Below are 22,776 nucleotides of genomic sequence, written 5' to 3' on the forward strand. Positions count from 1 at the left end.
GGCCACACTGCCACCACTGCAAGATCCCAGCCTGGCCCTGGAGCAGCTCCCCACCCTGCTGCACACCCTGCCAGCAGTGCTGGGGTCCGTTTCCATGAAAACCCTGGCCCTGCACTATCACAGCATGGTGGCTGCTACTGGGGTCTCCATGGAAACTGGACCCAGCTGCATGGGCAGGGGCTACTGGGAAATGAAGTCTGGCCACCAGCTGAGTCTGCCATTTTGCCTACCTGTCTTAGACTGAGCACATGAATGTTGTTCAACACCATACCAGATCAATGCACAATAGGACTGCTGTTTCTCCAATTCCTACCTTTAATTTGCTCCTGCTTTTCACTATTGAAAATCCATCTCTCTAATGAAAATTTCCCACTTAATAGAAAATTTGAATGTGCTTTCCTCTTTGTTCATATGGGTTCAAATAGTAGGGAAACATCCAGTTCCTATCTGAAACATATAATTAAAACATGACTATAAGAAGCCCACTGTCAGACATGAAGCAAAGACTGCCAGAATCTGGCCCAACCAAATGTTAAAGCTTGATTACAAGGCCTTTTCATTCAAGGTTTGGTTCTCCTATTCTAATTTTATCCCATAATCCCTAGCTGCTGTTTCCCTTTTCCACTGGAGTCCAAAAAAATGAGATGGGGACCTTTGCTGTCCTAGACAATCTAATACACAGATGCAAAAGGTACTATAGCTAATCCATATGGTCCACATGGCTATAGTATTATCATGCTTTTCCTCCCAGACAGGCACATTTCAGTAATCTTCTCATTCCTCAGTCTGGAGTACAGGATTTTTAACCCTTCCTATCTGTCATGCTTTTGCTGTTTAAAACTATGCTATGCTGTTTTTTGGTTTAAATGTCTTCGTTCTGCTTTACTTTTTCCCTGCAGGACTTTTTGACAGACCTGGTGATGTCAGAGGTAGATCGTTGTGGGGAGCATGACGTCTTGATCTTCAGGGAGAACACACTTGCTACCAAAGCCATTGAAGAGTACTTAAAATTAGTAGGCCAAAAGTATCTTCATGATGCACTAGGTAAGAAAGTATCAAGCACCTTATTTTCTTCATGTCTCAGAAGCTAATGGACAAATACTGCACCAGCAAGCAGTCAGGTAATTGGTGTGACTCTGGGTGTGTCACTGGGGCCATAGATAGAGCATCTGTTTCATTATAAAATGTTGTTTCATTATAAACGTTGGTCTTTTGCTGTAGTTCCCCCGCTACGTGGGATCCGTAGCCCTATTTTACATGGCAGATCCGCTGTCAACACCCATACAGAGGCAAATATGGAATCTTCCCCAGGAGGATTTGTAGCCTACAAGAAAAGAAACTCCTTTGTGTGGACTCCTGAAATCCTACTCCCACACTATATGCACTAGAACCTAATTGGTTCTACCATATCTTGAAATAAAGACCAAAAGGGACCTTCTATGTCAATTGCAGTAACCATATCTATGTATGCAGCTTCCAGGCAGTTTAAATGCAGTTCCTGGAAAAGGGAAATAAAGGAAGTGTGAAGAATGCCAGTTTTTTATTTATCTGTTTGTTTTGTTATTTTCCGATTTTCATTTTCTGCAGTTTTTACTCAAATTACTTGTTAGAATAAATAATGGTGGCAAATTATCATTTGAGCTGGGACACTTTTCACAGATCATTGGCTCTGGGGCCTGCGCATCTCAGAAGTTTTGTGTACTGCTGCTCTTGGCCATGTTGATTTTGGTTTGCAGATAGGAGGCTTAGGAAGTTTGGCCACATGTCATAGGCCCTTTTTACCCAGGGAAAGCATAGATAAAGTTTTTTTCCTAAGGGATCTGCAACTTTTGAAAAGGAAATGCTTACTGCAGACAGCTGAGAAGGATTCTCAGTCCTCCACGCTCTGCATTTTTTAGGTATCCTGTTTTTCTCTATTTCTCTTGTTGATTTAAATGTCATATTTTCATTATGATTCACTGATAGCCATGATTCATTCCGTCTGGTGTATGAATAGGGATAAAAAAGGATTCTGCTTATCTAACCACCTGGAAAGATGCTGACGGTTTACTACTATGCTTCTTGATACTGGTGGTGAATCCCAGGTGTGTAAGCTGAAACTACAAGAAAGGATCAGAAACACGATGTTTAGATCTTCATAACCTGTCTGAGGGATGGAAAGGAGGTGGTATTTTAAAGATGTTCCCTAGAACAGAACAACCCAAACTCCTACCTGAAACCTTTTATGCACCCAGGGGCATCAAGCACAAGGCAGGGTTAATTATCTGTAGGATTTTATTGCTGGGCACCTGTTGCTAACACCTCGGAATGAGTTGCTCCTATTTAGTGATCAAAGGAGATAAAGCCCAAGCCAGCATTTAGAACTGTGTGTATGCATTACATTACAAGGAAGATTTGTCACTTTGCATCTTATTAGGTACAACCATTGCACTCCTGGAAGATTTCCAGTGTGGTCTTCTGAGTTATAAACTTTGGGCATGGGCCCTGCCTTACAGCAGTTAATTTGTGGATACCCACATTAACCTTCTAGAACTGTACCGGGTCCAAATACAAATAGTTAGCATTGCATGCAGACAGCTAGTGTGAACAAAGCAGTGAGGCTAGTGAGCTTTATGCACCATGAGTGCACAGTACAACTTATTTTGGTAGCCCCATAAGAAGGCCTGCCTTTAGTGTTCTTCACTAATGGAAAGGAATATGATGAATTCTTATCAAATCCCTTGTCTAATCCTGCATGCCCAACTCTTGTCCTCAGCTCTCAAGTTCCTGCTTCAGTAACCTCTCCCTTTCCAGCAGAGACAGCAGTTTCATGCTGCCTGTCTAGCTACTTACTTGCCTAGAAGTGCTGTCAGCCCTTTACTAGTCCCTCCCTAGCTTCAGGCTTCACTCTTGACATAAACCACTGCCAGATTAGTTAATTATAGTCCTAACAGCTTCTATCCCATCAGTGAGGACTAGAACCACACCCCTTTCCAAATAAACTGACAGTTTCCTTACAAGTCACTGCCAGCTGCAGGCTGGGTCCTCTCTTGCCTAAACTCCCTATATCAGGGGCAAGCAATTATTTTGAGCAGAGGGCTGCTTGCTGAGTTTTGGCAAGTCATCGACAGGCAGCCCAGGGCAGATAAATATGAATTTTCTACATTTTTAGGGGCCCCATGGGCCAGATAGAATGGCCTGGTAGGCTGTATTTTGCCCACCCCTGCCCTATATGAACCACCTATCTGCTGCTGTTTCTTAGCCTAGGGAGGGTATCAAACCTGGTGCAGAAGTCAAAACTGATTTCTCTGTAGAGACCCAGTTCTCTTTTCCAGCACAGTGTCAGTAGTTCTGGAAATGCATCGGTTATCAAATGGTTAGGCATATGATTAGATTCACTAGTGTTCTGTGGGCTAATGTAATCAAATTTTGATTACATCTTGGGTGTATTTCTTGTATGTTAAAAATAATGAGCCTGGTTCTGACGACTTCCCGCTGGTTGAATAGAACCAAAAGGCACTGTCCAGCACAAGTAGGAGTAATGGAATCAATCTCTGTATGTGGAAATGAACAGCATATTACTTCATGTCTTGTTTTCCAACATATTCAATTATCTTTTGGTCCAGTCCATTACATTTTACTGTAAGCCCTTTAATGTGCAGTAATTACATAAAGATATTTTTAAATTAATGACTTTTAATAATCATTTAAGACCTCAGTGCTGAATGATAAGATTATAAATCAGAGACATTAGAGTTGGAAAAGACTTGTTAGGTCATCCAGTCTGTCTCCAGCCCAGGGCAAGGTTGCTCTTGATGACATGTTCTTCTAGAGCAGGGTTGTCCAACATACGGCCTGCCATGCGACCTGCCAAGGCATTTTCTGAGGCCCACAGTGCTGGCCGGAGCAGCAGGGGCTCAGCTGCATTTTCCCCCTGCCTGCACTGGTCAGTCCTGAGCGGCACACGGCTCAGCTGCCACTTCTGCTGGCTGGTGCTGACCTGGCCGGCCTCCTCCTGTTCCCAGCAGCACGTGGGAAGCCAGCATGGAGGGGCTGCAGCAGGTGGGGTCCTGGTGTGACCTCTGTGGTGCAAGGCAGCAGGAGCTGGTGTCTGCCGGACCTCACGCTCCAGGCTCACAGTGCTGAGGCCACTGGGGCTGTGTGCGCGGGCAGGCAGCCACCATGGTGAGCGGGGCCATGTGGGCAGGCAAGTGAGGGGCGCAGTGCAGCGGCTGCTTCACTCCAGCCCCCCTCAGGCAGCGCCGGCTCGTGGGATGGAGTTGTGGAGCTATTTATTTCTCCCCTTCAGTCTCTGGAGCAGTAGGTGGCTGGATGCAGAATGGGTCCCTCCTGCCCCTGCCCCTGCCCACCAGCAGCTACCATGAACCTTGCAGTAACAGGCAGGTGCAGTAGGGCTACACAGGCAGGGTCTCTCTAGGCCAGGACAGAGGGTGTTTAAATATAGCTTGCTGGCCCACTGGGTGATAAAAAGTTCATGATCTGGCCCCACATTCAAAAAGGTTGGACACCGCTGTTCTAGAGCTTTGTCTGATCAAAGTTTTCGTTCCATTCAGTTGCAGTATATTCATTGTGTCAGTTCAATTAACCTCATTGAATTTAATGTTAGATATTAAGTGTGGCTACAAGGATTTTTTTAATACATGATTAAGACCCGACTGTATGCACTGCTGAGAGCACTATTGCAGACACGGTTCGCTTACCCACAAGTGGTGCTGAGAACAAGGAAAATACCGACTTAGAGATTGTATATGCTTCTTTCATATATAATATTTCCACCATTAAAAACATCTTTGGCTTGAGCTGCAGTACTAATTATTGCATCTTATTGTTTTATTCCATGCTATTGAAATTTTCCTTTTCCTTTAATGGGCTGTCTTCAGCGGCTGGTGTCAAAGTTCACTGTTGAGCAGAATTTATTACAGTTACATGGCAAACCTTTAATTTTCACCCATAACTCAGCCACCAGCATCAGCAAAAGTTTCTAAACTGACCCAGTTTTCCATGTATAAGAGGCAAGGTTTTTTGTGGGTGATATCTTTTATTGGACCAACAGCATAATTGGCATGGTTGGGATAGACTTAGACAAGCTTTTAGTTGCCACAGTGAGACCTGAGGAAGGGCATTATGTTACCCAAAAGCTTGTCTAAATCTATCCCAACTGTGTAGTTGGTCCAGTAAAAGAGATCACCTGCAAAAATTCTTGCCTCTTAATTTTTCATGCAACTCTGAACATTTATTCAGGGTAATCAAGCATGAAAAGCAAAAAGTAATTGGTGGCTAAGGAAGTTAAGAAAATGTATCACTTTTGCTGTTTGCAGAAGTGTTAGTGTTTTTATGGATAAGCACTGTGGTATGAGCTTGGAAGCAGGAAGATCTGAGGAAATGAAATTAGTTTTTGAATCACTGAAAAAATGAATGGGGATCTTAGCCCAGTTGGTAGCAACAGTATAAAAGAGCACCTGATATGCTAAGAGTATAGGAGAGAATGGAAAATACAATTACATCACAATTTATCACCAGTGAAAATTCCAGTAGCCAAGAGCTGGAATCCAGTGTCCCATTAGTTGTCCCACTGTGAGAAAAAGGAGACAGAAACTTAAAGTTCTAAAAATAGGCAGCTGAGATTTTGCAAGATGCCAGCATGATGAAATTGTAAAGACTAGGATTATTTCGCCTGGGTTGAATTATTCATGATTGTAAAGGGCAAAGTATAAATGAAGCCACTCCTTTTAGTCTTGTCTCACAATACAAGAATGAGGTGACACTCCTGAAATTAAAGGACGGTAAACTTGGAACTAATAAAAATAAGTCATAGTGTCAGATTTATTGTTAGACAAGATCATAGAGAAAAATAACATGGCTTCATTTTTAAGAGGATGGATAATTTTGTGATCACTAATAACATTTGTATGTATGCAAACAGAGATAAGAGTAATGAAATCTCATTCTTCAGGCTCCCAGGTGATTGCCTGTGTGGACCAGAAAGCAGATCCTCCTCTGTTCCTACCCCATGTATGATGTTCCATAGCTGGGCCAGATCTTGACAAGAGCACCAGTAGCCTGATCTGATCTAGCAAATGCTGGCTTATAAAGCAGTTACAGGGGGTCATGTCCTCAGCATCTGGTGTCTGGAGCCTATATCCCCGCAGATGCTCAGAGCAGAAAATGCAGTTGCGAAGGGAAGGCATAAGCAAGATTTGAAAATACATCAGGGAGACATTTCTTATAATTATCACTGTTTGTCACCTTTTTTTCTTCTTACAGGGGAGTTTATCAAGGCTTTGTATGAGTCAGATGAGAACTGTGAAGTTGATCCCAGCAAGTGTTCTTCAAGTGAATTAACTGATCATCAGAGCAACCTGAAAATGTGCTGTGAGCTAGCCTTCTGCAAGATTATCAACTCTTACTGGTGAATGTCTCAGCTGTTAGTTGATTTCTTCACTTTAGGAGAGGCAAAAGTACACCCCTTTCTCCTTAAAAATGGGAAAACAGTGGGGAGAACTGGAACAAACACACATCCATGGCTTACAGTAGCTTGTTTCCTGTTGCTCACTACTTGTGACACAGTATTGCAATGTAGACTTCATCCCAATCCAGAGGGATCCTGCCAATGTACCCAGTCCTATATATTGTACCATACTCAAATGTCTCCTGGAATATTTACTATGGCAAGGGCAGAGATTGAATGTTTTTTTTGTTTCTACCAGGTTCTGCTTCTGAGTAGATTGAAATAGTAGCTTTTCTATTTCAGGCCACAGGACATGCAGATAAATTCAGCATATAAGATATTAAGTCTAAGTACAGAAATGAGCAAAATTCAGTATGGTTCTGATTTTTTTACAAAAATGGTATTTTGTATGGAGGTTATTGGCTATCTTTCTCTTCTTTCCAGATTTGGTAATAATCAAACTTACTATTTATTTAGATTAGGAATGGATGAATAGTTCAAACCTTTGAATCCAAATTTGATCTTTATGCCTTTGAACAGGGGGCACTTAACTACTTCAGTTTCCCAAGTGAAAAGACTATTCCGGAGTTAAGTCTAGATACCCAGTAGCATCTGCTAGTCTGGAGTATGAAACTGTTTCTCACATCATTGAATTCCTAGTGCCTGACCACCAGTTTAGCCTGTTACATTTTACATCCTTACCATTTTGTTTCTTTATTTAATTTGTTGCAGTGTTTTTCCTCGTGAGCTGAAGGAGGTGTTTGCGTCATGGAAGCAGCAATGCTTGAGCCGGGGCAAGCAGGATATCAGCGAACGCCTGATCAGTGCCTCGCTCTTCCTCCGTTTCCTGTGCCCAGCTATCATGTCCCCAAGCCTCTTCAGTCTCATGCAAGAATACCCTGATGACCGCACATCCCGAACACTGACACTCATTGCTAAAGTCATTCAGAACCTCGCCAATTTTGCTAAGTAGGTGTTTTAGGTCTTTGGCCTAAATCAACAATCATAAGAACTCTTTGAGGGTGACAGTACCACTGTATGCAACTGTTGCATTTGCTTAAAGCTGAACCCTAGGACAGTTGGCAAAACAAACTTCAGGAAGAGTGGGGAAAAAGGAGGTGCTTTTCTATCCATGCAGAGTCCGTCTCTATATAACTGAAGGCAGACTGTTCAGGGTTTTGTGATATGTATGCTGTTGGCCCAATCCTGCTTTCAGTGGAATGATGCTGATATGGGCTTACTGTAACAAAGAATAGAGTTATATATTTGTATAACCACTTCCATACTTCCATTTTTATTTCATCTCACTATTACACAAGTTACCCTAAAACTGGTGAACCTTTTTTTTTTTTCTTTTTAACTGGAGAAACTGGGGAAAGAAAATTATGCAAAGGTCATGCTTCTGGAGACTCCAAAAGGAGTTTTGCATGTGGGTTTTGAGCCCATTGCCCTGTAGCATGAAGACGAGTGTTAAAAGCAAGTTGATTCATGGAAAGCATTAGTATGCTTCTTCATTTATCAGTAGTCTCTCTTTCTGTTTCCCTCAATTTAAGAAGAAAGAGAGAGTCAAGTCTTATAATAATTAAATTCTCTGTTATCCATTGTATTTTGTATAGAAGTCATTGACTGTCTTTCCCTTCTTTCAAGGTTTGGTAATAAAGAAGAGTATATGGCCTTCATGAATGACTTCCTGGAACATGAGTGGGGAGGGATGAAACGCTTCCTGCTGGAGATATCTAACCCAGATACCATCTCAAACACGCCTGGGTTTGAAGGCTACATTGACTTGGGCAGGGAGCTGTCTGTTTTGCACTCCCTCTTATGGGAGGTTGTGTCCCAGCTTGATAAGGTAAAACAGGCTGGAGGACTGGGAGGGTGGATCTTGTGATAGTATCATAGCAACTTGAGTACTGGGAAACATCAAGGGAGCATACTTTGTAGAAAACGTTTTAAGTTAGGTAACCCTTTAGAAAGGTATTTGACTGTAGCATTTCATATTTATTCTTCCAGTGATTGATTCCAAATTAGGGCTTTGTACCTAGGTATCTGCAGGTCCTTGTGAGGCCTTGAACAAGATGTGCAAAGTGGTTGTGCTCCAGCACAAGAGCAAACACTTTACAGAGACTCAAGTAAGAGTGTGTGTCAAGTATTGCACTCTGTGCAGAGTGCTAGGGAAAAGGAGGGTGGAAAATGAGAACCTCAGCAGAGTTTTTGTCATGCCATGAAGAGATTGGCTGCACATTCCCCACTTTGTCCTTCACTGTCCTGATCCAAAAGCCTAGTGGAGTCACTGGGAGTGTGTTTCTGACTTCAGTGGGCTTTGTATGTTAGGTTTCCCCTGAATTCCCTTTCTGGCATGTATTTTTATCTCGTGCTTATACATGCTGCTAGCATTCTGCTCCTGGTCTTTGCAGGTCCAAGCAAATTCTGTAAAAGCTAGCACTGAAACCTTCCAGTTCTAAAATAAAATCAGGCTGTGTCCACTTTGCTACCTACACTATCACCAGCAATAGTCATTATCCATGTTTAGCTAGCAAGTTGGCAGTTGTATCAGGCACAACATGCTCCAGCCTGCCCTTCCTTCACAATTTGGGATCTGTGGTGCCAATACGATACAAACTTGTCAATCAAGAATGTTGACAGGACTCAAACACAGAATCAGAAATGCTGAGTGAGATGTTGCCTCTTCTTTTACAAATTACTATAATCACTTCCCTCACACTTTCAACATTTAGAAAATGCGTTATACTGCCTACAATCCCAGATACCATTTATAACCTACTATTCAGGTGGGTTTTTTTGAAATTTGGGGAAGTAAGATGGTCTGTGGAAAGCTAATAACTTGTTACTAGTAAGTTGTATAGAAATAACTATTTATTGAATGATTATTTTCCAGTTGGCATGGGTCAAAAATGTTTGCATTGGTGTGTTCCAGTAATTCTAGATGCTCTTGTGCAGGATGATAAATATATTAGTTTGGTGATGAATTTTGGATTTGGCTGACAATTTCCCCTCCTACATTCACATATTCACAGCATCAGACGCATTTAAAACCATTCCTGCAAAGACTGCTTTCCTGGGGTCGCAGGAATGACCACTTATGCATAAATGACCAGATTCTCAGCCAGTGTAGCTCCAGTAAATCCACTGTAGCCATTTCAGTTTATTTAATCTGAGGATCCGGCTTACAGACTTAAACATCTCTGGGGTTACCAGAAGTATAAGCCCCCATTCTTAGGGTACTGAATGACTTCTGGACACTGATGAGATCAGATATGAAAGTAGCTACTGAAAGCTGCTCTGAAAATGTAGAAAAATGGAACATGGCTTGAGAGCAGAAGCAGAAGGCAAACATAACATAAAGGCAAAATACTTTTTGCTGCTTTGTTCTTTCCTCAGTGCAGGTATCAGCATGTTTCAGCAGGCTCTGGGAAAGTGGTTTTGTGGTTCACTAAAATAAGAATTGCAGGTTTAAGTTACATCACTGCTATTTTGCTGTGGGCAGTGATTACACAGGTTGAGAAAAGGGAATAAATTACCTGGAAAATGCTGAAGATTTTAATAAAAAAGGAAAACTTGGGATAACCAAGCAGTCATATAGAACTTCCCAGAGTAGTCCATTGATTGAATGCCTGGTGGTAGAAAAAACAAAATACCTTTGACAGGAAGGTAGTCTTTGTACAGGGTTTTATTGTGTAATTAAGCCTCCCTTGCCCACTCCTTTCCTTCAATCCCAAGGACCTATAGCAATGTGTAGATCTCACTGTCAGCAGCTGTCCAAAGGAAGCAGAAAATGGGAATAGCAGCCTCCCCAGTAGCACTAGGGATTTGATAGAACTGTGCTCTGTGGTCAGCTGCTCCCGTACAAAGTCTTGTGTTCACCAGACTTAATGAAGCACTAGCCAGTGGCTAATGGGAAAAGGTATTGGGATGGAAGTCGCTGATGTTTTCATGCAATTAATTTTATTTTTTAAGTGGAGAAATCTACTTTAGTACCCATCTTTTGATAACAGCTTGGTACAGAAGATGGCATCAGTATAGGATGCCAAAGGAGAAGGCTGATGAAATGGAAACCTCCTCTCCCACATCCCTCTCCGTTCTTTCATGGACTCCTTGAATGCAGCACTCCCTTGTCTGTTGGCATGCATTTCTTCTACCATATGACCCGTTTTGCCTGGAAAGTTCCCTCCCAGTAGTTGACTCTATAGTCTCTGAATCCTTTTAATTAGTAGTAACTGTAGTTCCTACCTTGACCCCCACCCACTGGATGTAGTTTGCTTTGCATGACAGTTTTGTGTTGGAATGGCAGTAGCTTGGTTTTATTGAGCATGAATTTTATTTTTGGGGGTCAATCCTAATTTCTTTTCTATTTCCTTTTCTTTCCTCAATGTCTGCTGCACCTTGTTTCGTCTCCTTCATTCATCTCGTCGCCGTGGTTACGCTGCTCCGTAACAATGCATTATGGTCCTGCCACACCCACACACAACACACCCACCCTTCTTCCTTCCAACCTCAACCCCTCCGCCTCTGTGCATCGTTATCAAAAAATGGCGGATGTTGCGGTGATTATTATCCAATTAGGGTGAAAATTCCTTCCTACAGGCGACCGTGGCAAAACTGGGACCTCTTCCTCGTATTCTTGCTGACATCACCAAGTCAATGACCAATCCAACACCAATACAGCAGCAGCTGAGGCGTTTCACTGAACACAGCTCTAGTCCAAATGTCAGTGGAAGTCTCTCCTCAGGGCTTCAGAAGATATTTGAGGACCCCACTGATGGGTATGTAACAGCCAGGATTAAAAAAGAATAATGAAGGAAAAAGGGGTGTGGGATATAGGAGGTTGCTAGCTTCTCTTAAGGTGACCCCTGTAAAGTAGTGGTTGGTCACCCAAAATTTCTAGGTAGGTAAGTGTGAGTACTCAGAACAAGTATGTGTAGTTGGAAGGACAGTATCGTAGTGAGAGATGCAAGTAGTTATTATTAAGACCTGGTAAACCGGGACTTTCCTGAAGTCAGTTATTTAGGCTCCTGAAAAATGAACCTTATCCTAGCTTCCCATCTGGACCTATAAGCGTCACACTAATGTTTCATTCTAGAGATTGGATTGCCTTTTCAGTGGTAATGAGACTTCTGTGTTTCAGGAAGAGTGAAAATTAGAATAGCCAAGATAAAACCCTTCTTTGTTTAGTGGGGCATTTCTTACTTTGTAAGGGTTACAATTTGAGACCTCCAGCAAGAAGTCTTGAGGTGGCAGAAATGCATGAGGACTTGCTATCTAATGGTTTATGCCTATGCTTTGTGCTACCAAGTGTGAAGTACAGTTTTGATACTTGGAAATGTCTCTTGCATTCTGGGCCAACAGCTTTTGCAAATTCTGCAGTCTTAACTTTTCAGGTGAAAAAAACACATGCAACAAAGTCCTGGAAGAGTGGTAAAGGGTTAAATGACAACTGGAATGCTGTTTCAGCTGGAAAATAACAGTATCTGGGGGTGCACAAATCCATGGGAAACAGGTTGTATTTTACTTGTGAGAAAGCAAAAATCAGGCACTACATAATTCAAGCTCCCTTCTAAAAACAAAAACCATAACAGAACCAAAACCCATGCTTATTAGGGAAGTAGATATTCTGAGGAATATGAAAAGCTTCATAAGAGGAAATAATCTAGTTCTTTCAGACTTTGAGAAAGGAAGGAAGACTAGATGAGATAGAAAGGCATCTCTAGGACAGATCTCCTGGGATCTTGGCCAGTTAAAAATTAACCAAATTCCTTTCCACTTCACAGTGACTCACATAAACTGAAATCTCCAACCCAGGAAAATCTAGATGGATACTTTAGGGGCAAAACCTTGCTGTTGGTTCAGCAGGCATCCACCCAGAGCATGACTTATTCAGACAAGGACGAAAGAGAGAGTATACTGCCCAATGGACGTAGCATCTCCCTGATGGATCTTCAGGACCCCCACACAACTCTCAGTGATTCCCCGTCCATCATGCATGATGTGCCTTTGCGTTTGGCTGGTAGCCAGCTCTCCATAACGCAGGTGGCCAACATCAAACAGCTGCGGGAAACTCAGAGCACACCTCAGAGTGCCCCCCAAGTTAGGAGACCTCTGCACCCAGCCTTGAATCAGCAGGGCAGTCTCCAACCCTTGTCCTTCCAGAACCCAGTTTACCATCTTAACAACCCACCTCCACCAATGCCAAAGGCCTCTGTAGACTCCAGCTTGGAGAACTTAAGCACTGCCAGCTCCCGGAGCCAAAGCAACAGTGAAGACTTCAAACTCAGTGGACCCAGCAACAGCAGTATGGAAGACTTCACCAAACGCAGCACGCAAAGTGACGACTTTTCCAGGAGACACACAATGCCAGACAAACCTGTTCCTATTGCTCTTCCCCGCCAGAACAGCACGGGGCAGGCACAGATGCGCAAAATGGACCAAGCTGGGCTGGGTGCCAGAGCCAAAGCACCTCAGTCCCTGCCCCATAGTGCTTCCTTACGGAGCACAGGGAGCATATCGGCAGCATCGGGTGCAATGGCGACCGAACCAGTTCAGAATGGGACTCGGTCCCGACAGCAGTCCTCATCATCCAGAGAGAGCCCTGTCCCAAAAGTGAGGGCAATTCAGCGGCAGCAGACACAGCAGGTAGGAGCAAAAGCCTCTACTGGGTATTTTGTAAGTAAACAACTGAATTCACGACTTTCCATTTTATTTAAATGTGAAACAGGAGATGTGAATTGATACAGGTATTATAAGAGAAGTAAAAAATAAGGAAACCAAGGAAAAGTGTAGTATGCCTTATTGCCTCCAAATGTAAGCTTAAAATTTTTTTCCATGAACCAGCACAATAGAAAACATAAAAGGCAGAGCAGTGTAGCACCTTTTAAACTAACATGTTCAGAGACGCATCAGCTTTCATAGGCTGCAACCTACTTTTTCAGAGGGTAACTAATCAAAATGGTGGAAAGCTTTTTTTAAAGAAACAAAACATGAAGAATTCAAAAAATAAGAAGCCTTGTCCCAAAAGACAACATTGCTAACTGACTGTATTTGTCTAATGTGCTGTATTAAACAAAATGCTTAGAATGAGAGCAATTACTAGAGAAGAATATCCTAGAATCTGCAACGGCCCAAACGCGAAATAAATGTAACATTCTTGTCAAATATAAAATATACGTAGTTTTCATCACAGACAAAAACCTTCAGTCTGCTCCCCATCAGGGTTGCCAACTCTCAGTAAATTTACTGACTGTCAGTTAAAAAATCAGGCTAAAAATGGCTGTCAGTAAAGCCAGAAAAAAAAACTTTAGGCATCAGTAAAAACTTTGTGCAGCTGCAGCTTTATTGAAGCTCTCACAAAGAGCACATGGTAGTAGCACCTGGAGTGCAGCACCCTCCAGGGAGTGTTCTCTCAAATGTGTGCTGCTGCTGCGTCCCAGGCTGCCTGTAATACTTCTGAGTTGCAGGTAGGCTTTTGGGGGCTCTGTGCTGAGACTGAGAGGTAGGGGAACCACTGAGGGAAAGACTGGAAGTAGACTACTTGAGGGCATCAAGGTGTAGAGTGCAGTCAGGGGCATTGGTGTGGGGATGAGTAGACCATAGCTGTCAGTTTGGTTGCAAGTAAAAAGCTTGTCAGTGAAAAAATGTTCCTGGATTGGCAACCCTGCTCACAGAGGTGTTATGTCTTGTGTTGTATCAGAGTTGACAATGCAGCTTTGCTAAGAGGTTAGACCAGGGGTTAGCGACCCCTGGCACACACCCCAGAGCATGGCATGCAAGACATTATACTCGGCAGGCAGGTGGCATGGAGCTGGAGGAGCTGGGCATCTCCAAGGAGTATGGTGTGTTCAGCTGTATTGCCTCAGCCTTGCGGGCCACAAAGCTGGATGTGCCATATGTCACTGTACTGGGGCTGGTGGGGCTGCAGTACATGTGATTAGGACAGAGTGGGAGCAGTGCAGCATGGGATCCCCCACACACACCTGGGACAGTGAAGGGGCATTACAGAGCATCAGGCTGCAGGGGACAAGGGTGGGGTGGGTAGAAGCTCCAGGTTAGTTGAGGTTTGTTGTGCTTCCCCCAGCCTCGTCCCCACCATGCCCCCCCACAGTGGCATGCACCTGCTGCTATGGCAAGGATTGGACCCCTTATGGCTCCTTGCCATCCTCCGGCTCCTCCACCAATGTCTTTAAAATCCAGGTTGTGGGGTTTTTGGCACTTGGCACAAAATAGAATCATAGAAAGTTAGGGTTGACGGGACCTCAGGAGGTCATCTAGTTCAACCCCCCGCTCAAATAAACCATCCCAGCCAAAAGCTTTGTCTAGCTGGGTTTTGAAAACCCCCAAGGATGGAGCTTCCACCACCTCTCTGGGTAACCTGTTCTAGTGTTTTATTACCCTCGTCATGAGAAGATTCTTCCCAATATCTTACCTAAACTTCCGTAGCTTGAGACCGTTGCTCCTTGTTCTCTCATCTGCCATCACTGAGAATAGCCTAACTCCATCCTCTTGCAAACCTCCCTTCAGGCAGTTGAAGACTACTATTAAGTCTCCTCTCAGTCTCTAAACTAAATAAGCCCAGTTCCCCACATCTTTCCTCATAAGTCATGTCACCCAGCTCCCTCACCATTTGTGTTGCCCTGCGCTAGACTCTCTCCAATTTGTCCACATCCTTTTTGTAGTGGGGTCCCAAAACTGAACACAGTACTCCAGATGTGGCCTCACCAGTGCTGAATAGAGGGGAATAATTACTTCCCTTGATCTACTGGCAACACACCTACCAATGCAGCCCAGTATGCCATTACCCTTCTTGGTAACAAGGGCACACTGCTGGCTCATATTCAGCTTATTGTCCACTGTAACCCCCAGGTCCTTTCTGCAGAGCTGCTGCCCAGCCAGTCAGCCCCCAGGCTGTAGCGGTGCATGGGATTCTTCCATCCTTGGTGCAGGACTTTGCACTTGCCCTTGTTGAACCTCATGAGATTTTTGGCCCAATCCTCCAATTTGTCTAGGTTACTCTGAATCCTAGCCCTACCCTCCAGCGTTTCTACTCCCCCCCACCCAGCTTGGTGTCATCAGCAAACTTGCTGAGGGTGCACTCTATGCCATCTTCCAGGTCATTGGTGAAGACATTGAATAAAACTGGCCCCAGGACCGACCCCTGGGGCACTCTACTTGATACCAGATGCCAGTTGGACATCAAGCCATTGATTTACTACTGTCTGAGACTGATGCTCCAGCCAGCTTTCTATTCACCTTACAGTCCATGCATTGAGCCCATACTTCCATAGCTTGCCTGTGAGAATGTTGTGGGAGACAGTTATCAAAAGCCTTGCTAAAATCAAGGTACACCACATCCACTGGTCTCCCCGCATCCATAGAGCCAGTCACTTCATCATAGAAGGCAATCAGGTTGGTTAGGCATGACTTGCCTTTTGATGAATCCATGCTGACTCTTCCTAATCACCCTTTTCTCCTCCAAGTGCTTAAAAAAAAAAAAAAAAAAAAAAAAAAGATTCCTTGAGGATCTGCTCCACGATTTTTCCAGGGACTGAGGTGAGGCTGATTGGTCTGTAGTTCCCTGGATCTTCCTTTTTCCCTTTCTTAAACATGGGCACTATGTTTGTCCTTTTCCAATCATCCAGGACTTCTCCTGATCACTATGAGATTTCAGAGATGATGGCCAATGGCTCTGCAATCACATCAGCCAGCTCCCTCAGGTGCACCCAACCACCACCCTCGGTTGCATCCCATCTGGCCCCATGGACTTTTACACATCCAGCTTTTCTAAGTAGTCCCTAATCTGTTCTTTCACCACTGAGGGCTGCTCACCTTCTCCCCAAACTGTGCTGCCTGGTACAGCAGTCTGGGATCTGCCCTTGCCTGTGAAGGTGGAGGCAAAAAAGGCATTGAGCACTTCAGCCTTTTCTGCATGCTCTGTAACAAAATGGTACCTACCAACCCCTGGGTTTGACAGTGATTTGTGTAGGATGGTTTAGATAGGGATGAGCCTGCCTCAGGCAGAGGTTTGAACTAGATGACCTATGTAAATTCGTTCCAGCTCTGCCTTTGCATGATTCTATGATTTCTGCATCAGCTATATTAAAATAGGAAGAGTTATGCAAACACTTTCTAAAGAGACATACATTATAGGTACCAAGTTTGGATTTGCAGCATCTTGAAACCCAACAGCTGCAACTGCATAGGAAAGCAGAAAGAAAGACATTGCAATTCAGTGAGCACAGCCAAGCCAACCCTAGGGGGGTGTGGGGCCCCCTTAACACTGCACAGGGCCTTGGGACCCCCACAAAGGGGGCGGTCTCTATGCTTCTTCTGTGGCATGGGGCTGAGCCGCCGGCTCCAGACAGGACCCACAGGAGGGGCTGTAGCCCCTCTGCCCGGCTCTGAGGGCCTACCCCAAAGCGCAGGGCCTGGGGTGGTCGCCCTGATTTGCCATACCCTAAGGACAGCTCTGAGCACAGCTATAATATGCTCATGCTAACCCCTTTCAGTCAGCAGACCAGGTTCCTGCACTCTGTGTGGTTGTCTAGGCTTGGACCCACATCCAAAGTGCTCCAGTGCTTTGTCTTGAAGGTCACAAAGACACAAGTTGGGGATTTGTGGGAGGAGAAAGTACTACTTCTTAAGCTTGCCTTAGACTTCAGTTTTGTTAACAGGGAGTTAGAAGCATTGGAAAATAACACATGCACACCAGCTATATTAGCAGAAGTCCTGGTATGGCTGCTGTTATGCAGGCAGAAAGTATTTGTGCTGGTAAAGCTTTATCAGTAAAGCTGCATCTGCACTAAGTGGATTTGGTGGTGTAGCTCTACTGGTATATCTGCACAGCAGAGCCCTTTACAGTCTGCAGGAGGAAAAGCAGAGCAGTACGCTTATAGTACATAGAAATCCAAGAGCCATGCGGCCTCAGAAATTGCCTCTATGACATCTCGCATTCAGTACAGTTGACCTCTAGCGTGCCACCTGTTTGTGCATACTGAGATCTGAAGTACAGAATCACAAAATTATTAGGCCTTATTATTTGTATGTTAGGAATTTAATCTTAACATATTTGAAGTTTTTTTATTGCATGCAAGTTCCCTATTTTGGGTGTTTGTCATATACTTGGGTAGAGGTGGATTGCTGGTACAGTATCTCTTACCATAATTCCCTGTTGAAATGATCTGCTTTGTTCAAGCTAATTCCTGGAAGTGTCTGGGAAAAGAAAAGAACACTTGCTTGAGAGCAGCAGAGTTAAAGGAGGTGTGGGGGGAGAAGGGAAAACGAAGGGGGAAATTTTTAACAAACTTCTTTAAAAAGAACTCTCCACCACTCTCTCCAACATGCACAAAGACCACACATGCTTACCACAGGGGATTTATGTGAAATCACAGATTGTCTATGAACTCTCTGACTAATATTTATTAGCCTGTTGCATCTTGAGTGAGTGATTTTGATTTTGATCTTTTTTTCCCCTATTCCCATCAAGAAAGCTGGGTAGCTTTGGTTGCTTTGACATGACACTGTTTAAATGAAAAGTCTCAGACTTCTTTCTATTAGTTTCAGGACATAGATGCCTACAGCTATGATTGTTTTCAACAGATAGTGCTTTTCCCTTGCAGTTGTAAGTGCTAGAAGTTGGGTTGTTATATCTGCTTGGATTTCTGCTTTCCTTTTCTACACTTCTGTTTTTGCCATAAGAGGTTAGGGGTTTTGCTCCCCCTTAATTTGTACATATCAATTTGCTCTTGTTTTTTCCCACACTCTTAAGAAACTTCTTGAGCTGTCCTAAGTTCAGTGGCCAAATTCCACTGCATACTTTTAATTGCAAATTTTACTGTGGAATTCTTTTCTTGGTAAAAAGTTGGGTGAATTCTTTCGGAGTGGTTTTGTGGGCGTTTATAATTATCAGCCTCTTTGTTCTTTTCAAGTTCCATTTGCTTGCAAGCATCAAGCAGGGCCTTTTGTTCAGCTGGGAGAGGTCAACTTCTGCCTTTTGCTTCCATTTTGTGAGAAGGTGGGGAATAGAGTTTTCAGTGGAATTTTTGGTATTGAATAAATTTTCCACTCTGGCATTTTTTGCCTTACAATGTTGTTGCTTGGTACCATCAGTACGTTGATTTGTATCTACCTCTTTAACCCTGCCTTTGCTGGCTATCTATTTGGTCTTCAAGCTTATTGCATTTGGATTTTGAAAAAACTCTAATCCTGCAGTGTAAAGATTAGTGAGAAGGATAAGCTGGTGACCAGCCATCAGCAAGGATGCTGGTAGTGCAGTTTGTTCACCCTGTGCTATCTTATCCTTCCAGGACTACAAAGAATAGTGGATCTGTTTTGTTAAGGACCAAAATCCTTAAGCCCTCCAGCATTTCCCCATGGCTGCAGTATTATTTACCTCTGAGATGAGCTAGTTGGTGGGAGAGCTGCCCACAGTTTATGTTCTTTCCTGCTGTCTCTGTCTCACAGCAAATGCTGTCAAGTGAAGAGTCTGTCTGCAGGAGCCTCCTTGTCAAGTTGGGTCACTTCTAATAGCCGTATCAGTCATGCTGCCATCAAGAGGGTTATTAGCCTTTCCACCACACATTTCTCTGTTCAGGCAGAAGGCCTTCATCTCTGTCTAAGCTATAAAATTCTTCCTAATCCTTCTCAAGTTTTCTTGTCTCTGCTTCTATCACTGCCAAGGCTTTTTGTTCCAAGACTCATCACTTCAGTTGAGAATAACTGAACTGCTCACAGACCCAAGGCATTCTTTCTGGCAAGAGCTGGGCCTAGCATGTCTGCAGTGACCCCAAGGACCTTCCACCATGAACAGGAGTAGCTGGTGCTGGAAATTGTTATCAGGATACCTGTCAGTAGGTTGGGCAAACTCTTATTTAAGAGATTATATTTCCCCAGTAAAGCATGCCTTCATGACAGCTAGCCATCAGGATCCCAGTCCAGCTACACATTAACTTCTTAAAAGACTAAAATAAGACAGTGACCTGGAATTCAGTGAACTAAAGCTTAGCAAGGTTAAGCTAGTAAAGTGCCTTTAGGCATTTTGGAAGGAGGAATACAAATGAGAGGTGGTTGATTTGTGTAGATTCATAAATTAGCAGATTTAAACTTGTTGCTGTCTGCTGGGGAATGTTCCACTCTCTGCAAAGACATATTTTTTAGTTCAGCACTATTTTGCTGAGAAATTAAAACAAAATAACTCCTCCAACGTAGCCTGTGGTCATTGCTTTTTATCAGCCCTGGACAGCTACCATATTCAGTTTGCTGCTGCCATCCAGGCATGATAAATAATGAAATCTGTTCTCCGATCTCTGAATCTATCAGTCTGGAAAAGAGTGTTCTGGCATGTTGTACTCCTAGAAGCAGCTTGGCTGACTTGTTGTGACAGCCAGACACATCCACATGCAAGAGGCCCAGGCATTTGCCATCAATCGCAATGTTTTCTTCTGCTTCAAAAAACTAGCTTGCTGAATAATTTCTTCCCTCTCCTGTGGCAGACCTAATCATCCAAGACCTCAAAATGTTGCACCCACTGCCATCCTCCTCTCCCCATGGCTGGCTTGTGGAATTACACAAGACACATGAAGAACAAGTCATAGAAACTGCTGCGCTAAAACCATCAGCATCCCTTTGCCTGAGTCACAGCAGGGAACTCAAACTCTCAGTGCACCTCTTAGTGTATGGCTGGCCACCACGAGAAAGAAAAGTGTGTCAGATGCTTCACAGCTTTTGCAGAACCACATGTCTGGCTATGGTTTCTAGAGGTGCTTTGATCAGCCTTTAGCTCCAGTGAGACATGAACCCCAGTAGTTTCCATGTCCCAACTTCAGAGTAGCTGCTAGTCCCCTTCTTTTGTTTTTCTGCAGCAGTAACAGCGGAAGTGATGTAGGCCATGTAGTTAGACCTTGATTCAGAGACCACTTCACTCCTTGACTGAGGGCCTCCTTACATTTTGGTAGTACCTCACATGAGCTTGGAGCTGCTTATGTGTCCAGTCCTGGGCCCTTTAACATGGAAGAGTCTGAATGCTAAAATTTCTAAACAGAAATGCCTCTTGACGGCCAGAGGAGTCATTGCTTGGGACCAGTGGATTCTTTGGTACAAAAAAGTGAACTTAGAGAAAATTTTTTGCCACATTTCCCATTAGCATGCAGATATGCTGCTGCCCAAGCAAGGCATCAAAGTGCCGAGTTAATTCAAGCACTGCCTTCAGCCACCTGAACAAGAAAAGGACAGCTGGTAGGGAAAGGAACTTCATTTTTTTTCAAGTTTCTCCAAGGAGATTAAAATAGAATCACTCTTCCAAGTGCAGTATTTCATGGGGCTTAGAAATGCTACTTTCTCTGCTTACACACTTGTCTCTTTCAGTGAAAATTTGTCTAGATTTTTTAGGAAGCTGCATCAGTTAATTGAATCCTGTGAGAGTTGCGGGTTCTCCTGCTATCACCTATTAAAAACCCTTAATAGGTCCAGTCCCAATCCAGTTTGTTTTAAGGTTCTCTCAGCAAGTATTTCTTTCCCTGACTACATCTGGACCTTTGAATTACAGGAAATGCCAAAATAAAGCATTTAGATACTATTTCTAAATATTTAAAAATGTGTTTTGCTACAAAAAGATGTCATGATGACTTCTGTCCCTCACTGCCACCCCCAAATCTTGGGAGCAGCTGTACTGTCTCAGGTGAGGTCTGCATTCCACAAAACCCCACCTGCAAGCTTTCTCTGGCTTACAGTGGAAAAGTCTGAAAAGGTAGACTTTTTAAAAATAAATAATGACCAGTGAAGTAGTATCAAGTGTCTCACCTGAAAGGTATCATAAATCTGCTTCTCCCAGTGGATCCTTTCCATAAGTGCTGCATGAGGGAGATGCAGGTGACAAGAGAGGATGGCTAGTGGCCAGGATCCATTCAGAAACAGGCCGTTTCCATGAGATGAAAGAGAGACATCTCCCAAATACACTGTTTTAGATGGACTTGAATGTGCTGTGTGTCCAGAGCCGGGGGAGGGCAAAGTATCTCTGGAAGAAAGAGGTGTTGAGATGGTTTTGAGACTGATGAGCATAGTGGCCTTTTCCCCCTGATTTTCTTCTCTAGGTAAATTTGATCACAGAGCCAATCCATGTAATGTCTTTGACAAATGTTTCTCTGCTCCAGGTTCAGTCACCGGTGGACTCAGCCACAATGTCACCAGTGGAAAGAACAGCTGCCTGGGTTCTGAATAATGGGCAGTATGAAGAAGTAGAGGAGGATACAGAACAAAATCAAGATGAAGCCAAGCATGCTGAGAAGGTAGATTTTAGTCTGCATGCATCTGCTTGATTGGTTTCCTCAGACCTTGAGCTTCCACTGGGCTCCTGCCCTATAGTAGCATGTTGAACTGTACTAGCTATTATCAGGTATCACTGTGCCAAAATAAGGCTTTCAGACAGAGTTGTTTCCCTCTCCAGTGTTATCCCCCTCATTCCAGTCCACAGATAAGCCATTGCATGGTTTCTGACTGCGGGCCTACCAGGCTTCAAACTAGATCAAGATGGATGCAAAATGCATTGGAAACCTTGTGAAACACACCTGCAAATTAATGCCATATAGATCGATGCTTGCTGTTTGCTTCCATCATAAAATTAGTGCCACTTCAATGTTTTACATGATGTTTGCCTTTTAGTATTTTAAAGTAACACTATTGTTAGGGTATTCTAACATCTTCCTGTGTTTCGCTGTTTGCTTACATTCTCAGTGATCATGAAGAGGAGCTCTGATTATTAACCAGAGCATTGTGTAGTTCTGGTGCCCACTGTGTCCTTTCACAGATGTATGCAAATATGAACTCCTTGATCAGCAGCAGCTTTTATGCTCCGTCTGCCTTGGGTTTCACCTGATCCAGTGCTGCTTATTTAGATTATGCTTTAACCTCTATCTTTTATGAGAGCTGTATTTTTTTTAAAATATGACTAGAGAAATATTTTGTCCACTGACAAAAGAGGCTCTTGTATTAATTTGTCAAGTCTGTTCACAGCAGTGATAGTTATTGCTCTCCAAAAGTAAACATACAGCTGCTACGATATGGACTCAATATAAAATGTAGAGTTTTAGGAATAATGAAAGGCCTGTAAAGGCAGAGTGAAATATATAGAGGGCTAATTTCACTGCTGTAGGGCAAATTATTAGAAAAAATAGGTGGGGAAATAGAACTTGGGCCCTCAAGGGCTCTGTTTTGTATAGTGGGTTGCTGTGCTGTGCATTCACCTTTGGTTATGTGACTTCAAGTCTTGATTAGGTCATGAGAGAAATGAGTTGCTTGTATCCCAGAATTATCCAGAGTTCATGTGTGTT

The 22,776-nt window shown here is 43.5% G+C and overlaps 1 protein-coding gene across 8 annotated transcripts in view; it reads left to right on the plus strand.

Annotated features, from left to right (window-relative positions):
- Positions 1-22,776, plus strand: part of RASAL2 (RAS protein activator like 2) — a 286,489-nt gene that overhangs the window by 250,360 nt on the left and 13,353 nt on the right. For 6 of the 8 annotated variants that reach the window (XM_090047329.1, XM_090047327.1, XM_090047331.1 and 3 more), the window contains 7 exons: positions 900-1,044; positions 6,265-6,409; positions 7,181-7,417; positions 8,096-8,297; positions 11,030-11,229; positions 12,235-13,096; positions 21,601-21,735. In XM_090047329.1, the coding sequence (XP_089903455.1) occupies positions 900-1,044; positions 6,265-6,409; positions 7,181-7,417; positions 8,096-8,297; positions 11,030-11,229; positions 12,235-13,096; positions 21,601-21,735 (1,926 nt within the window). The remainder of the gene's footprint in view (positions 1-899; positions 1,045-6,264; positions 6,410-7,180; positions 7,418-8,095; positions 8,298-11,029; positions 11,230-12,234; positions 13,097-21,600; positions 21,736-22,776) is intronic. The other 2 variants (XM_090047330.1, XM_090047328.1) reach the window with 1 other exon arrangement.

Source organism: Crocodylus siamensis, chromosome 5 (assembly GCF_052110815.1).
Source record: "Crocodylus siamensis isolate JL-2025a chromosome 5, ASM5211081v1, whole genome shotgun sequence".
Lineage (NCBI taxonomy): Eukaryota > Metazoa > Chordata > Crocodylia > Crocodylidae > Crocodylus > Crocodylus siamensis.